Consider the following 18,812-nt stretch of genomic DNA (forward strand, 5'->3'; position numbering starts at 1 on the left):
AACAATGTAAATGCTGTAATTTAATTTGTAATAGTATTAATATTTGTAGGGTAATAATTTTCTCTTATTGTCAAAAATATTTTTATATGAATTTAGTAAGTGGTAGTTGTATAATGGGTTTCAATTCTGGGCCTCCATGCAAATATGACCTTTCATATCAATATTCAAACAGTAAACAGACTGTTTCGAACAGTAATATATTTGTGAATGTGATTGTTTCTCCTTATTTTGATTAAGAAACATTCAAAATACATAAGTAATAAGTAATGACTATCATTTATTGAGCAGAGTGTGCCAGGCATTGTGATAAACACTTGGCATATATCATGTATTAGCACTTTTAATTCTTAGCCGCTGCTGTTATCCCTTTTTTTTTTAATAGATGAGGAAGTTGAGGCACAGAAAAGTTAAGTAATGAGCCTAACAGCCAGAATTTGAATCTAGGTATAGTACTCTGGTCTTATTCTCTATTTTGTGAAGAATCCCTGGAGTTAGAAGACAATAAACTTATTGTAGTGTTATGTTAATTTCTCAAATAATGCTCCTCTGGGGAGTTCTCTTCATTAAGTTTTGTTTGGTCTAGTTTATGTTTTTTGAAGTTCTCATATAATTTTTTAAACATTTTCCTATGTGCCTCTTATTTTTGTTCTCCTTTTATTTCTCTGTTTTCTTCTTATCTTTCTGTTATATTTGTATATGTGAATTCTATATAGAGACTCACATATATTTGTATATGTGAATCTGTAAATTACATACAGTTAGATGTCTCATTTTGAGCCTGTTAATTAACTTTACCAAGTATCTATTGATTAACTGCAAAGTTCAGTACTTGGTTATGACAGAGGATATAATGATTATGGTATGGTCTTCAAGGAGTTTGTAATGCAGAGGATTGTCAGTGTTTACTTACTAATTTTTTGGCTATTTTTTTCTTGGTCTCTTTCTATGTAGCAAATATTTCAAATGATTTTTCACCACTCTATTTTAAATCTACAAGTTGAATCTCCATTTAGTGCATTCTGTCTATATGTTGATTGATCTTCATTGGATCTGCTTTGGCAATACCTCCAGATTTAGCATTATTGTCAGAATTCTTTGGCATGCTGTTTACTTCCTATTTTAGGTCATTAAGAATATTGCCAAGGAGAAACATATTTAATTTTTCTCTTGCAGTATCAAGTTTACTTGCACCAAGACTGTTTATTAAGTTACTAGTCTTACTGAAGAAATGAATCTAAAATAAATATTGACAATATTGGTACTGCAGCCAAGTTACATTAATTTTTCAGATATAATCCATAATGTAGAATTGAAAAGGAACTATGTGGTCATGCATAACTTTGAGAAACTATTGTCCCATACTAATGAAGGCTGGTGTATGACAAATTTATCTATTGCTGCTTAACAAATTACTCAAAACTTAAGTGTTTTAAAACAACAACCGCATCCAGCCCTTTGTCATTTTTTAATCAGATGGTTATTTTGTTATATAATTTTAGCAGTTCTTTATATATTTTGGATGTTAACTCCTTATCAGATATATGATTTGCAAGTATTTTCTCCCATTCTTGGGTTGCCTTTCTACTATGTTGATAGTGTTGATGCACAAAAGTTTTTATTTATTTTTTTAATTTTATTTTTTAGAGATGAGGTCTTGCTTTTTTGCCTAGGCTAGACTTGAATTCCTAGGCTCAAGCAATCTTCCTGCCTCAGCCTCCCAAGTAGCTGGGACTACAGGTACCTGCCATTCCACCTGGCCTGAAGTTTTTAATTTTGATGAAGTCCAATTAGTTTTTCTTTTGATTTGTTTTGGTGCCATATCCAAGAAATTATTGCCAAATCCAATGTCAGAAAACTTTCTCCCCTATGTTTTCCTTTAAGAGTTTTATAGTTTTATCTCTTATATTTAGTTCTTTGATTCATTTTGAGTGCATTTTTGTATATGGTATAAGGTTAGGATCCAGCTTCATTCTTTTGCATGTAGATATTCAGTTTTCCCAACAACATTTGTTGAAAAGACTATGCTTTTCCCATTGAATGGTCTTAGCTCCCTTGTCAAAAATCATTTGACCATGTATGTGACAATTAAACATTTTAACTTTTAAAAATAGCTTTCATCCTAATTGCAAAAATACGTGTTTGCTATAGTGAATTTACAAAAGAAGAATCCCTTACCACCGCCAGAAAATAATCATACTATACGCAATAACCACTGTTAATAGTTGATAAATTTCAGTTCAGGTTTTGCTCTGCATAATTTATTTACATGTACACCTTTTTTAATAGAAATGGGATCATACATATGTACTGTTTTTAACTTACATTTTTAATTTAAGACATAAAGAACTTTTCATGTTTCTGTTTTACAAATTGCTTTTTAAATTTAGTTTTCATTATTAATCAGAGTTAAACATGCACATAATTTTAAAAGTGTAATGGTTCTATACAAGTTATTATAAAAAAGGGACAATCTTCTGGATTCCACCCCACTCTGCCTCATTTTCCACTCTTTAGGAAATATTCACTTTCAGTACTTTTCGCTGATTCAAACTAAGGTGATTGTATTATTGCTGATTAATTTTTCTGTTTTATTTATTATCTATTGGCTTTCAACTATAGAAGATAAGGATTTTAAACTTTTTTATTACCCATCTCATTCCTACCACATATGCACTGTTAGGTCCTTCTGTTTTTCCAATAATGTTATATCTTTACTCTTATTTCTGAGATTTAAAAAAGTATCATTTAGTTCTTATTTTATGAATATGATACCTAGCTCAGAATATCAATGATAATTTTTTTGAAGTTTTATTCTTATATAGCCTCTGTTTCCTTCTAGTTATTTTTTTTATTTTTATTTGGGGTTTCTGTTTTTCATATTATATATTTTCTTCAAGTTTGGTAATCTCTGGTTATCTCTTTTTAAGGGTGAAGCTAATTGTAAGCTGTTTGTGTGTGTGAACCACTGCTGATATAGGTTCAGCTTTCTTAGGTTCGTTAGATCTGTTACCTCTTACACATCTTTTGTTTGACTTGTAAACTTTTGTCATTGTCACCTCCTCTTCTGTATGGTTTTTCCTTGTGAACTTACACTAAAAATAATGCCTGGCATATATAGTATGTTCTCATAAATACTTGTTGAATGGATGAATGTCTCCATTGTCCTTCTAAGACCAAGTAGCCAATCATGGCATCCTTTCTCACCTTAAAGGCTAGGGACCATGACTTACTCATCTTAGTATTTCCCACAGGGTACTCATCAAATGTTTGTTTATTGAAAGAATGATTGGTAAAAGTTTAGTTAATAGAATTTTTTTTTTTTTTTGAGACAGAGTCTCACTCTGTTGCCCAGGCTAGAGTGAGTGCCGTGGCGTCAGCCTAGCTCACAGCAACCTCAAACTCCTGAGCTCAAGCGATCCTCCTGTCTCAGCCTCCCGAGTAGCTGGGACTACAGGCATGCACCACCATGCCCGGCTAATTTTTTCTATATATATTTTTAGCTGTCCATATAATTTCTTTCTATTTTTAGTAGAGATGGGGTCTCGCTCTTGCTCAGGCTGGTCTCGAACTCCTGAGCTCAAACGATCCTCCCACCTCGGCCTCCCAGAGTGCTAGGATTACAGGCGTGAGCCACCACGCCCGGCCTAGTTAATAGAATTTTTAAATAATGTTTATTCATTCAAATATATACCATAAATCAAGATTACTGATAGTAAAAAAGTTGGTTAAAAGATAGATCACTATTACATAACCTAGATGTGCTCAAACTCTTTGACCTCAGGGCCTCCTATCAATCTTAAAAATTATTGGGACCCTAAAGAATTTTTTTTTCCTTTGACGGGGGTTTATATTTACTGATAGTTACTATATTAGAAATTAAAACTGAAAAAATTTAAGTTTATTGATTTTATAATAACAATAATCTTAAATATTTTCCACAACAGAAAAACAAGTTGGTGAGATGGGTGACATTGTTTAATATTTTTTCAAATCTCTTTAATGTCTGGCATAACAGAAGATAGCTGGATTCTCATACTTGCATTTAATCCATTATAATATGCTAATTTTTTAATGTATGTGAAGAAAATCTGGCCTCATACAAGTATGCAGCTGGAAAAGGGAGGACTATTTTAATAGCCTTTTCATATAATTGTAGATTTTTAAAATAAATTTTAAAAAACTTTATTTAAAAATTATATATAGCAAATGGACCTTTTGGGTATACAATTCAGTGAGTTCTAACACATGTATACATTTATTTAACTCTCAATACAATCATAATTATAATAGTTTATATATTCATAATATGTATTCATAATGATTCCTACACACGCCCAAAACTCCCTCATACTATCCTTTTATAGTCCCACCCTCATTTCACTTCTAAGTATTTGCAACCACTGATCTGTTCTCTGTTACTATAGTTTGTCTTTTTGAGAATGTCATATAAATGTAATCATATAGTATGTAACTTTATGAGACTGCATAATGATGGCAAACATCTTTTCTTCATGTATTTATTTGCAATCAATATATCTTCTTTGCCAATTTTAAAATTGGGTTATTCATATTCTTACTGTTGAATTTTTCTTTTTTTTCTTTTTTTTTTTTTTTTTCGTAGAGGCAAGGTCTGCTATGCTTCCCACGCTAGTGTTGAACTCTTGGCCTCAAGCAATCCTCTTGCCAATCCTCTGGCCTTGGTCTCCCAAACTGCTGGGATTATTGGCATTAGCCACCACACCTGGTCCTTACTGTTGAATTTTAAGAGTTGTCTTTACATTCAGGACACAAGCCCTTGGTTGATTTTGTGATTTGCAGACATTTTCTCCCAGGCTATGGCTTGTCTTTTCATTCTCTTAATGGTGTCTTTCACAGAATATAGGTTTTGAATTTTGTTGAAGTTCAATTTATCAATTTTTTTCTTTTATGAATTATGCCTTTGGTGTCATGTTCAGAACTTTTTTTAAAATTTACTTTTTAAATTGACATATTGTGAAGAACTCTTTGAATCACTCCAGGTCAAAAAGATTTTCTGACTAGTTTTTTTAAAAATTGTATATTTTACATTTAGATCTATGATTCATTTTAAGTTTTTTATAAAGTTCAAATGGAGGTTCAGTTTTTTACATATGGATATACAGTTGTTCCAACACCATTTATTGGAAAGACTATCTTTTCTATATCAAATTGCCTTTGCATCTTTTGTCAAATATCAATTGGCCCAGAATAGGCAAATCCATAGATACAGAAAGATGAGTGATTGCCAGGGGCTAGGAGAAGGAGGGAGTAGGGAATGACTGCCAATAGGTATGGGGTTTACTTTTGGGGTGGTGAAAATGTTCTGGGATTAGATAGTGATGATGATTATAAAAACTTGTGAATATACTACAAACCACTGAATTATATAATTTAAAATGGTGAATTTTATGGTGTGTGAGTTATATCTAAATTTTAAAAGAGCTTAAAAATTGGCCATATTTGTGTGATTCTATATGTGGACTCTTTATTCTGCTCATGTATCTATATTTCTGTCCCTTTGCTGATAGCTCACTGTTTTGATTACTGTAGCTTTATCTAGTAAGTCTTAAAATCATGTAGTATGTTTCCTCCACGTTCATTTTTTTTTCAAGAATATTTTGGATCTCTCTTCGTGAAAATTGAGAGAAGAAAGTATTTTGTGTATTTTTTTTTTTTTTTTGCCTATCCACATAAATTTTATAATTAGCTTGCTATATAAAACATTCTGCTTGGTTTTCAGTTGGAATTGTGTTAAATCTGTCAATCAGTTTGTGGGAGCTTTTTTTTCAATAGATGCCTTCTATTAGGTTGAGAAAGTTCTGTTCCTAGTTTGCTGAGAGTTTATATCATGAATGAATATTGAATATTGTTAAATGCTTTTCCATCAAATGTTAGATCATGTGGTTTTCTTTTTTAGACTGTTAATCTGGTAGACTACATGAATTGATTTTTGAATATTGAATCAGCCTTGAATCCCAGGATAAGCCATATTGGGTTGTAGTGTATTGTTCTTTTTATGTCTTGCTGGATTCAGTTTGCTAATTTTTTTTGAAGGATTTTCATGTCTGTGTTCATGAGGGATAGAGGCTGCTATTTTGTTTTCTGGTATTGTCCTTAACTAGTTTTGATATCAGGTTAATGCTGGACTCATAAAATGAGTTGGGAAGTATTTTCCTCTTTTCTATTTCTGGAAGAGATTGTATAAAATTTGTTTTATTTTTTCATTAAATGTTTAATAGACTTTGCCATTGAAAAAAATCTAGACCCAGAGATTGTTTGGTAGGCAGGTTTTAAATTATGGGTTCAACTTCCTTTTCATCTTGGGTGAATTGTGGTGGTTGGGGTTTTTGAGGATTTAGTCCATTGTTATCTACTTGCTAGGTATAGTGTTGTTCATAATATTTCCTTATTATACATTTAATGTCTGTGGAGTCTATGCTGATAACCCCTGTTTCAGTCCTATAATAATATTGATAATCTGTGTATTCTCTCTTTTTCTTTTCCCAGTTTTCTTAAAAGCTTATAAATTTTATTGATCTTTACAAAGGTCCAGTTTTTAGTTTCATTGATTTTCCTCTATTTTTCTGGTTTTAATTTTATTATTTTGTTTTTCTTTATTGTTTCTTCCCTTCTGCTTGCTTTGGGTTTAATTTATTCTTTTTCTGGCTTTTTAAGGTAGAGGCTTAGAGTATTAATTTGAAACTTTTTCTCATTTTTAAATTGAGTTTTAATGCTGTCATTTCCTCTCTAACCACTGCTTTAGTTGCGTCCCAGAAATTTTTACATGTTGTATTTTAGTTTTTGTTCAATTCAAAATATTTTCTAATTTGCCTGGAGACTTCCTCTTAAATGATAGATTATTTAGAATAGGAATTGGCAAACTTTTACTTAAAGGTCCAAATAATGAATATGTTAGTCCTGAGTGCCATACAGTCTCTGTTGCAACTACTTAACTCTGCCCTAGTAGTGTAAAAGCAGCCATAGACACCATATAAATGAATGGCTTTGTTCCAGTAACACGTTAATTTATAAAAATAGGCACCTGACCCTGTTGTTTTTAATTTCCAAGTTTGTTGAGTTTCTTGTCATCTTGTGTTAATGATTTCTAGCTTAATACTATTATTATCAGAAAGCATACTATGTATGATTTCAGTTCTTTTAAATTTGTTAAGCTTTGTTTTGTGACCTAGGATATTATATGGTTTCTTGGTGTATGTTCCATGTGTACTTGAATATGTATTCTGCTTTTGTTTGGTAGAGTGTTCTATAAATGTCAGTTCCAGTTGGATGGTTGTATTCTGATTCAGTTCTCTGACATCATCGTGGTGTACTATCATTCAATTCAATTCTGACATTAACCACTTAGAGTTAGTGCAAACCCCGAAGGTTACGGGGTTCAGTTCCACAAGGATGCCCCGACTTCAATACACCACCCACAAGTCCTGGGTGACCCTAAGCCACCTGAGTTTTGACTGGTTGGGTTCGAATTTGTGGCTTCCCACACTTCCCTTAGGTTCAATAATTTGCTAGGGTGACTTACAGAACTAATGAAAGTGCTATCCTTAAAATTACCCTTTTATTATAAAGGATACAAGTGAATGTCCAGATGAAGAGGAATATAGGACAAATTTGTAAGAATCCCAAGCATCTCGTAGGTAGTTGACAGAGAATGTTACCCTCGTGGAACATCAGTATGTTCACCAGCCAGGAAGCTCCCTGAGCCTTGTTGTTCAGAGTTTTTGATATCAAGAGTTCATTACATAAGCATGATTTATTATATCATTGACCACATGATTGAACTCAATCTCTAGCCCATCTCTTCCTGGAGGTGGGGAAGTGGGGATGATAGTTCTAGCCCTCTAATCATGTGCTTTCAGATGACAGCCCCTATCCTGAAGCTTGGAATCACTTCATTGGCATAACAGAGGCATTCATATCACTCAGGAAGTTCCAAGGTCTGCCAGAAACTGGACATAAAGACCAGTTCTCTGACACCAAAATGTAAGATAGGAAAAAATAAACTATTTCTTCTTAATGCCCTACTTAATACTTCTGGCACATGACAGAGAAGTGAGATTTGCTAGAATGGCTCATAGAACCCAAGGAAACATTTTACTTATGCTTACTGGTTCATTGTATAATAAAGGATATGATAAAGGATACAGATGAACAGCCAGATGAAGAGATATATAGGGCAAGGTCTGGAAGGGTCCTCAGAACAATAGTTCCTGTCCTCATGGAGTTAGGGCGTGCCACCCTCACAACATGTGGATACATTTACCAATCCAGAAACTTCCCATACCCCTTCATTTTGAGTTTGAATGGAGACTTCATTAAGGAATGATTGATTAAATCATTGGCTATTGGTGATCAGCTCAATCTTTAGCACCTCTGGTCTCCCAGAGCTTGGGAGGTGGGGATGAAAGTTCTAGCCCTCTAATTACAGGATTGGTTTCCCTGGCAATCAGCCCTCCAAACTTAGTGGCTTTCCAAAAGTCTCCTCATTAGCAAAAACCCAGATGTGGTTGAAAGGGCCTTGTTATAACTAACAAAATCTACTCCTCTTACCTTTATTTATATGGAGCTGTTTCAGGAACCAAGGATAAAAGCCAAATATTATAACAAAAGATGTTCCTATCACTCTAATCACTTAAGAAACTATGAGGGTTTTAGGAGCTCAGACAAGGAACCAGGGACGGGACCAAATATATGTATTTCTTATTATGAGCTACAATATCACCATGCCTAGCTCAGGTTGCAAGTTTTGACTAGCTTTTCCTGTGTTTTGGTTTTAATATGAGTTCAGTTTTAAAAGCCTTTGCAGTAATATTCAGATATGTCCCAGATGTACATCACTAAGTGGCCAGTGAGACGTGGGCCTTGGGTCTAGGCCTTAGTTCAGTTTCCAAAGTCAGTGGTGTGCTGTTCATTGTCAGATCTTTTAGTAATGTGAAGATTGATCAGTGAGTTTAAGTAGTATCAGTCTCTTCTATTCATTATGAAGTTCTGTATCAACCTAAAAGATTTAGCAACCATTGATAATTATTGCCCATACTATTTCATTAGATTGCAGCAAAAGAGTGAATTTTTAATTTTGTTATCATCAACTATTAGGTGCACTTGAAACACGATTAATACAGGAAAGGTAGGATAAATGCTTGATATTTATTTTCCTTTTGTTTATATTCAGAGTAATGAATTGGTACCCTAGCAATTGTTTATAATGTCTAATGAATTGTTTTTGAGTAGCATTATGAACTCGAGGATTTTTATACATTTGTTATGTTTCAATTCATTGCAATCACTATTCTTTGTCACACTCAGATTTCCCCACCATAAACCAGTGTTAGCTCCTTCCAATTGGCTCCTGTGTCCTTTTGACTTGTCTCCATTATCTTGGACAGAGGTCGCTTTACCTACTGTGAAGATAAGGAAACTTAAGTTTCAGCGTTCTTTATTGCATGGGGAATTGATCATATGATTTTGTAAAATTTGCAAAAGTAAGACTTTTAAGAGGGTGGGTAGGTGGGTGCTTAATATAAGCTTCAGCCCCATAAAACCTCTGTCTATCCCTAGTCTTTGTTATATTCCTGGTTTAAAGCAACCACAAGATTCTAGGCTCATCTTTTACATTTCCTCTTCCAATCTTAGTAATTTCTTCAAGGAGTCTTAGCTCTTTTTCTGAGGGAAATGATGTTTTGAACCCCTAATCTGGAAGCTAGGGGTGCTTAATGCTACTGAATTGCATTGTTGCTAGGATTTCTCAGTGGTTAGAATTGTGAAATACATGTTTAAATGAAGATCATGATATTTTCATGTTTTCTTCAATGTAAGATTTCAGGATTTTTACCGGACTTCTTTGATTTTTATATTTATATATCTTTATATTGAAATTTTGATTCCTAATGACTTAATAATATAATTACTTTTTTATGTCCTATGTCTTATAGTATACCTATAATTGTTTTAAGATATGGGTATTGATATTGCAACAATAAACCTCCTGAATGCAGTTTTAAGATTTCTTTGTGGTTCTTTTATTCCTTAATCTATTAGCAATGTATGATCAAAATATTGTATTTTAAAGCCACTTGAAGTAATTATTTTCTATGTTAATATGCCACAAACTTGGTACATAATGGGTTATTGGTTTCAGTTTGTTTTAAAGTTTTAGAGATTGTTTCTCCTCCAATTTTAGTATTTGTCCTTTTTTAAATTTAATTTTACCTTTTAATTGTCTTAAAGATGCCACCACTCACTATCTGAACAAAATGCTAAATTTATTGTGTGATTATACAAAGGAGAGCTATGATTGTAGGACACAGTTTCTCTGAATGAAACAAACTGCTGATCTTATGTTGGATTTTGAGAATTGGGGAGTTCAGGGATTGGTGAAACAAGGGTATTTAGGAATTGATTGACTTTTTTAAAACAAATGTCATTTTGAAGTGTGGCTGTTACTGACTGGTTGACTTTCTGATGTGCCATCACTCATTCCAAGCTATCTTTGATAGGCTAGAATGGGTTTAACATCAGTTCTGATGATTACTGTTACTGTGGTCTTTTCTTGAATTTGGAGTATAGAAAACTTTTTGTCATATGTAAAACATTTGCTTGATCCCAGAATCAAAACTATATTAACAAGATACGTTCACTGAAATTTGGCTTCTATCCTTATCCTCTCCATCCTCTTTTTTCCCTTTGTATTGAGTAAAGGTTGGTAAACAACAGTCTGCAGGCCAAATTTGGCCAATTACTTTTTTTTTGTAAATAAAGTTTGTTGGAACATAGCCACACTCATTTGTTTACATATTGTCTATGGCTGCTTTTGTGCTGCAGTGGCAGAACTGAGTAGCTATGACAGAGAATACAGTATATGGCCTGCAAAAGCTAAAATATTTACTTTCTAGACCTTTAACCAAAAAAGTTTGCTATTTATACTGAACTCCCTTTTACCCAAAAGATAGCATGCTTTTAATATAGCATCTTGCTTTTTTTCCTGAAAATCACTCTGTATCAATATACCTCTCATTCCTGGACTATGTTATGGTTTTCATCTCCTTTAGGCCATATTTTTCTGCTGTATTTTCATTTTCTACAGGTATGCTATTCATTTTACTGTTATCTTCTCTTCTTTTCTTTCTTTTCTTTTCTTTTCTTTTCTTTTCTTTTCTTTTCTTTTCGGACAGGGTCTCACTCTGTCACCCATGCTGGAGTGCAGTGGTCTGATCACAGTTATCACAAGTAGCTATAATCTTGAACTTCTGGGCTCAAGTGGTCATCCGGCCTCAGCCAGCGAGTAGCTAGTACAACAGGCATGGACCACCATACCCGGCTGATTTTTAAATTTTTTATAGAAATGGGTTCTTGCTATGTTGACTAGGCTGGTCTCGAACTCTTTTTTTTTTTTTTTTTTTTATAATATCATATCATTGTATCAGGTTTGATCAACAGCCCTTTTCTTTCTTTCTTTTTTTTTTTTTTTTTGAGACAGAGTCTTGCTTTGTTGTCCGGGCTAGAGTGAGTGCCGTGGCGTCAGCCTAGCTCACAGCAACCTTAAACTCCTGGGCTTAAGCGATCCTACTGCCTCAGCCTCCCGAGTAGCTGGGACTATAGGCATGCGCCACCATGCCCGGCTAATTTTTTTTCTATATATATTTTAGTTGGCCAGATAATTTCTTTCTATTTTTAGTAGAGACGGGGGTCTCACTCTTGCTCAGGCTGGTCTCGAACTCCTGACCTCGAGCGATCCACCCGCCTCAGCCTCCCAGAGTGCTAGGATTACAGGCGTGAGCCACTGCGCCCGGCCAACAGCCCTTTTCTGTGTTTGTGTTTATTTCTTATACATTTTAAGTGTATTTTGTAACATTAAAATATTATTAGCTCTAATGATGTTAAGCTCTAAGTTATAGCCTACTAAACTATACGCTGATGTAAATTAGGGACCATGTCTTTTTCTTCGGCAATATTTTGTACTCAGGATAATGGTCTGTCTAGGTCAAGGGCCTTTGATATCATGCTTGCCGTGTAGTTTAGCAATCTCAGTTATTGTAAATACTATCTGTGTTGTAACAGTCTTTGTAATATCTAGCTATATAACTGGACATCTGTAATGGAAAGATATGTGCTTTTTTATACATATGCATTAAACATTTTTGGAACTGAGTTTGGGATTTTTCCCCCCCCATTTTCCAACAAAGCAACCTAATTAATGTATAGGATTAGTAGTGCTTCTTGATGCTGGAATATTATTTGTGTTAATTAGTTAGCCCTGATATACTGCTATTATTTCTTTTGTTTTAGGTTAAATGGAAACCACCCTTGGGAACTGGATGCCTGTGTAGCCATTCTACCATATCAGTGTTTTGCGATGAGTGGGGGAGGAGAGCAGCCAGATATCCTGAGTGTTGGGATCCTGGTGAAAGAAAGATGGAAAGTGGTAAATATACATCACAAAGTATATATATGTGTGTGTGTGTGCACGCGCACGTGTGTGTGTGTGTGTGTGTACACATATGCGGGGGTAATTTTTGGTATCCTAATAAAAATAACATTTCATTAGGAACGTACATTGCTTATATGCCTAAAACAGTTATTTTTCTGTGATTAAGTTCTGTTCTACCCTAATTCTTTTTTTTTTTGTTGAGACAGAGTCTCACTTTGTTGCCCAGGCTAGAGTGAGTGCCGTGGCGTCAGCTTAGCTCACAGCAACCTCAGACTCCTGGGCTCAAGCGATCCTACTGCCTCCGCCTCCCGAGTAGCTGGGACTACAGGCATGCGCCACTATGCCCGGCTAATTTTTTCTATATAGATTTTTAGTTGTCCATATAATTTCTTTCTATTTTTAGTAGAGACGGGGTCTCGCTCTTGCTCAGGCTGGTCTCGAACTCCTGACCTCGAGCGATCCACCCGCCTCGGCCTCCCAGAGTGCTAGGATTACAGGCGTGAGCCACCGCGCCCGGCCCTACCCTAATTCTTATTCTTGCTTCACATAGTACTAAATCTGCCCAACTTCTAATAGCTAATATTGAGTAAGGTAAATAAAAGTATACTTAGGGAAAGAACAAAGAAAAAAAAATACAGTGTTCAAAAGTATAATGAACTGCTCTTTCTTTTTTAACTTTTTATTAAGGAAAATTTTAAGCATACATAAAAATAGACTGACATAATGAGCCTCCATGTACTCATGAACCAATTTAAATAGTCATCAGTTTATGGTTAATCTTGATTCATCTCTTTCATCTCCCTCCTAGAATATTTTGAAGCAGTCTTAACCTTAGCATTTCTTCTGTACCTAATTCAGTTTGTATCTCTAAAAAATAAGGACTTATTTTTAAAAACATAATCGTAATACTGTTATCATGACTAAAAAAGTAATAATTTCTTAATATCACTAAATATAGTTTTAGTTTCCACATTTCTCTGATTATTTTATAAATTATTTTTAACAGTTTGAATCAAGATCCAAATAAGGTGTGGATATTGCAATTGTTGCTATCACTTAAGTTTCTTTTAATTTCTAAGTTCCTCTTTATCTCTCTTTTTTTCTTTACAATTTACTAAAGAAACTAGGTCATTTGTAGAATTTCCCATGGCTTGGATTTTGCTAATTGCTTTCACATGGTATTAACGTGTTCCTCTGTCTCATGTATTTCATGTAAATAGGTAGTATATCTAGAGGTATGATTAGATCTGAGTTTAGGTTTGTTTTTGAGGTGAGAGCATTCTTTTTTCATAAACAATATTGTGAGTTTTCACTAGAAGACATGTAATGTCTCACTGTCCCTCATTTTTGTGGTGTTAGCAGTTATTGATGATCATTGACTAGGTGTATTCATTAGGGATTACAAATTAGTGATATTCTATCATTCTTTCATTTGTTAGTTGAAATATAACTATAAAGAGGAATTTTCTTTTTTTTTTTCTATATATATTTATAGTTGTCCAGCTAATTTCTTTTTATTTTTTTAGTAGAAAGGGGGTGTTGCTCTTGCTCAGGCTGGTCTCGAACTCCTGAGCTCAAATGATCCACCCGCCTCAGTCTCCCAGAGTGCTAGGATTACAAGTGTGAGCCACCGTGCCCAGCCTAAAGAGAAATTTTCTATCAACAACTATTTGATTATCCCGAGATACAATTTGATGAGGAAAGCAAGATAAATGCTTGCTTCTTTTTCTTTTCTTTCTTTCTTTTTTTTTTTTTTGAGACAGAGTCTCATTCTGTTGCCTGGGCTAGAGTGCCATGGTGTCAGCCTAGCTCACAGCAACCTCAAACTCCTGGGCTCAAGTGATCCTATTGCCTCAGCCTCCCAAGTAGCTGAGAATACAGGCATGCACCACCATGCCCAGCTAATTTTTTGTATATATTTTAGTTATTTGGCTAATTTCTTTCTATTTTTGGTAGAGACAGGTCTTGCTCTTGCTCAGGCTGGTCTCGAACTCCTGAGCTCAAATGATCCACCTGCCTCTGCCTCCCAGAGTGCTAGGATTACAGGCGTGAGCCACCGCGCCCGGCCTCTTCTTTTTCTTAATATACCAGTTTTCAAAATAATGGATTGGTTTCTTAGCATCCTCCAAAAGTGACCAATGAGATTCGTTTTTTAGTATAATTAGGAATTCATGGATTTAAACGTATTCAGTGGGTTTCAGTCCATTGTAGTTATTATCCTTATAGATGTTCAAATTGTTTAATTTGAGTAAAAGGGCATACTTCGTGTTGTTTCCTGAGTTCTTTTTATAGTATCCTATTAGTCTTTTAATGGCTTTCTTGCCTTAGACCTGGAATCTGCCATCTCTCTAAGACTACTTATTTTTTAAAGGAACTATTTTTGTTTTGTATATATTTAAATATATTCTGTTGCAACCCAGTTGTTTGTCAAAGTTTTGTTCCATTAACAGGTTTCACAAAGTTATTTTAGTGGTTCCCTTAATCTACCAACAGATTGGAAAAAGAAGATTCTTTCTTTAGAAATACAAATTTTGTTTCTGTGGTACACTGTGTTTTATTGATAGGTAAATCAGTAGGCTTTGAAAATTTACTTGACCAAATATAAGAAAAGAACTATGTTATCATCATGGACTGGTGCAGGGCGATTCCAATAATTGGTAATCTTTTATGTGAGTCAACCATGTGTGTTGCTTTGGTGAGGGCATCACACTAAGTACTGTGATAAAGGTTGGCTGTTCTCCAGTAGACATATCAAAAGGTGACAAGTGAAGCTCTGCCTGCCATGGTTCACTTGTCATGATAATTAGAGCTAATATATTTGTGTAACTTGACCCCAAAATTTGGGACGCATAGTGGCATTTTTAGTGAGAAATCACAGGCTCATTGTTAAGGATGGTGTTTTAGCTATTTATTGTTATGTAACAAACTGCATCAAAACTTAGAGACTTAAACAATCATTTTGTTTTACTCACAGTTTTGTGGATTAGGAATTTGGGAAGAGTTTGCCTGGGGATTGTCTCTTATCCATGTGGCACTAACAGGATTGGTTGGGTTGGAGGATCTTCTTGCAGATGTATTCTTCACTTACTTGTCTGGCACCTTGGGGCTCCTTAGGTCTCCCATTCTCCACCCCCATCCTGGTGGCTCATTTTCTAGGGCATCTCTACATAGCTATGGCTTCTCAGGATAGTCATACTTTTTACATGGTGTCTGGCTTCCAAGAGACAGGAAACAGAAGCTAAGGTTGGTTAAGGGCTGTCCTTAGAACTGGCACAGTGTCACTTTGTCATATTCCATTGGTTAAAGCAGTCACAAAATCCATGGGGAAGTGGACTCTACCTCTTGATGGGGGAGTAGCAAGGTTCATATTGCCTTCTTCAGTATGAAAGGTCTTCTTCACTTTGAAGAAGAGGAAGCATGGATGATATCATTGCGGCTATCTTTGTAAAATACAATCTGCCACAGATTGTATTCTCTATTCTTTCTCTAATCTCTGAACCCCCATCATGCTATGCTGCCTCTGTCTCTTTGCCTCATAATATTGATAATGTCTTAGGGCTTTGTCAAGCGAATTAAAAATTAATGCTCTATTGATGTTCAAATGGCATATAGGAATGGAATGAGGTGCAAAAACATTACTTCAGCCTAGATTTTTTTGTTCTGTCATTTGATAAGGTTTTTTGTGAGATAAAATATGAAGCCACCTCTCCATAGTTAGAAGGATGTCCATTTGGTACGTTTATGAGTTTTTAAAGTTATATCAGGCATTAAGAGGTAAAATATAAAGAATCATAAGTACCAGTCAAGGCCCACCAAACAGCAATTTATTTAACTGAATACTGCTGGAACTTTTTTTTTAAATCCCAAATTCATCCTGTAGTTCCTCAGAGTATTCCTTTCCCATTGCCAAATGAAAATAAAGGAGTATCTCTCATATGTACAAAGCAATAAGTAGTTATTGAGCAGTAATTATACAGCTAGCACTTTGCCAAATGCTTTCTGGGACACCAATAGAACAAGTGGCCCTCTCTTTGAAGAAGCTTAGTTTCTCTGTAGTGAGGTAGGACACTGACGGTGGAAAGTTAAGCAACATAACAGTTAAAAAAGCAATGTAATAATACAGTTGATATCTGAGGTATGACATGGTAAAATGATTAATTGAGTGATTAAACAAATAATTACCATCGAAATCCAGAGGATAAAGAAATCAGCCTAGATGCAATAATCAGTGAAGATCCAGTGGAGAAAGAAGTAGAACATGAGCTGGGGCTTTTTGGGATGGTGAGGATTTTGAACCCTGTGCCTATGATAACTTCCTATATTATATCACATCTTAGACATTTGATAATGTGATAAGGAGAAGACATAGTTTAAGGAAATGAAAGAAGGCTAACTTATTGCCATATCTAGCTTGAAGCACATCACTTCTGATCCCCAACTCAATTTTTTAGAGCCCTGCATGTCCAGTTGTCAGTAGCTCTTTGAACTTGCTTGTAATATTCAAAGATCCTGCTATTCCCCAGTTAAGCTAGCACATTTTATCAGGGAGAATATTAAGTATCTGATGAAAGTGCCTAAATTGATTAGAATTTACTCTTATTTGAATATATAGATGTATAGTGAACTCTGGGGTAGTTTAGAATAGGAGCACTTTGCTTTCTCTGTGGAGCCTGTTAGATGCCTCAGAGAGAAGAGTAAAGTGATGACGAAGAGGGCTGGGTGCTGGCTGCCATGCCACCTCCAACTGCCCCCCCATACACATACACCAGATTGGTTCTAGGTAAAATTTCAGTTGACAAAAGGATTTCATGGTTTGAAAGTGTGCAAACAAATGCCTTAGAATTAAAACAACAAATCTGGTTGCTGAGTGGCATTTATGGGAAGTGATTCTTTCAAATACTGTTTATTTTTTGTGACATTTCTGATGCTGGCTGTAGACTAAATTTTAAAATTGTTTGTGGCTTATCATTACTTTTTGTGGACGAACCTGTAGGAAACGGTTTTGATGTTATTTCCAGGAATTTGTTTTCTTCTTGGCATATACATAATTAATTTAACAATATTGAAATATTTTATCATAATATAGGGATATTAAAATTATATATTATTTTCTAAATATAAGAGATGATTTGGTTTCCAATTAGAATCTTATAATAATTTTGAGTGTGTGTTTTCTTATTTTATTTTCTGTGCAGTTGAGAAAGATTGGAGGTGGGGGATTTGGAGAAATTTACGATGCCTTGGACATGCTTACCAGGGAAAATGTTGCACTGAAGGTGGAATCAGCTCAACAACCAAAACAAGTTCTGAAAATGGAGGTTGCTGTTTTGAAAAAACTACAAGGTAAGCTACTTTGTATCATGTACAATTTATAATTTATTGTAATCTTTCTGAACCTCTATTACATTCTCTAACTACGAATTGAATACTCTGGTGTCAGCCAGGTATAAACTTGCCGAGCATTTTTCTCTTGAAATTTTATCAGTGGTTGTAGTAGCAAAAGTGTGTGATTGCTTAGAATAATTGGACTTTGGGAATTGCTTTTCATGGTAAGGATGAGAGAGAGTGAATTAGCAGAAACATTATACTGCTTTAGAAAGTCTTGTCATAAATCCACTATAATAGGCCGGGCGCGGTGGCTCATGCCTGTAATCCTAGCACTCTGGGAGGCCGAGGCGGGTGGATCATTTGAGCTCAGGAGTTCGAGACCAGCCTGAGCAAGAGTGAGACTCCGTCTCTACTAAAAATAGAAAGAAATGATCTGGACAGCTAAAAATAATATATATAGAAAAATTAGCCAGGCATGGTGGCACATGCCTGTAGTCCCAGCTACTCAAGAGGATGAGGCAGGAGGATTGCTTGAGCCCAGGAGTTTGAGGTTGCTTCGAGCTAGGCTGACCCACAACACTCTAGTCCAGGCAACAGAGTGAGACTCTGTCTCAAAAAATAAATAAATAAATAAATCCACTATAATAAAATGGGCCTTTCCTTTTTTAAAAAATAACCAATCATAAATACCTCTGAGTTGTTTCCACTCATTTCTTTGGATTTTAATCACAGTGAGGAAGCTGCCTTCAAGTCACTCTGCAAGATGGGTTAATAGTAATTCTATTAGTTATGTGTGGATTCTCATTAACTTCAGTTTCAGAGAATAACTCTTTCTGGCCCTGTTTTCATTTTTGAGGTCCATTTTACTACTTAGGTCCCTATTTTTTTTTTTTACTATAAGAACAAATAATTTTTTTCTGACATGAATCCAGTGACCTAAAACACTGAATATATTGCTAGTTTGTGTTCATCTTTGTGTTCTCAGTTTAATGACATACTCTGATGTTACTGATATTTGTTT

General features: G+C 34.8%; 1 protein-coding gene across 1 annotated transcript in view; it reads left to right on the plus strand.

The window, feature by feature from the left end:
* The window catches only part of TTBK2 (tau tubulin kinase 2), a 133,640-nt gene that overhangs the window by 10,970 nt on the left and 103,858 nt on the right, over positions 1-18,812 (plus strand). The window contains exons 2-3 of the mRNA XM_069484395.1: positions 12,322-12,457; positions 17,659-17,806. Of these exons, the coding sequence (XP_069340496.1) occupies positions 12,389-12,457; positions 17,659-17,806 (217 nt within the window). The 5' untranslated portion in view covers positions 12,322-12,388. The remainder of the gene's footprint in view (positions 1-12,321; positions 12,458-17,658; positions 17,807-18,812) is intronic.

Source organism: Eulemur rufifrons, chromosome 2 (genome assembly GCF_041146395.1).
Source record: "Eulemur rufifrons isolate Redbay chromosome 2, OSU_ERuf_1, whole genome shotgun sequence".
In the NCBI taxonomy this organism is placed as follows: domain Eukaryota; kingdom Metazoa; phylum Chordata; class Mammalia; order Primates; family Lemuridae; genus Eulemur; species Eulemur rufifrons.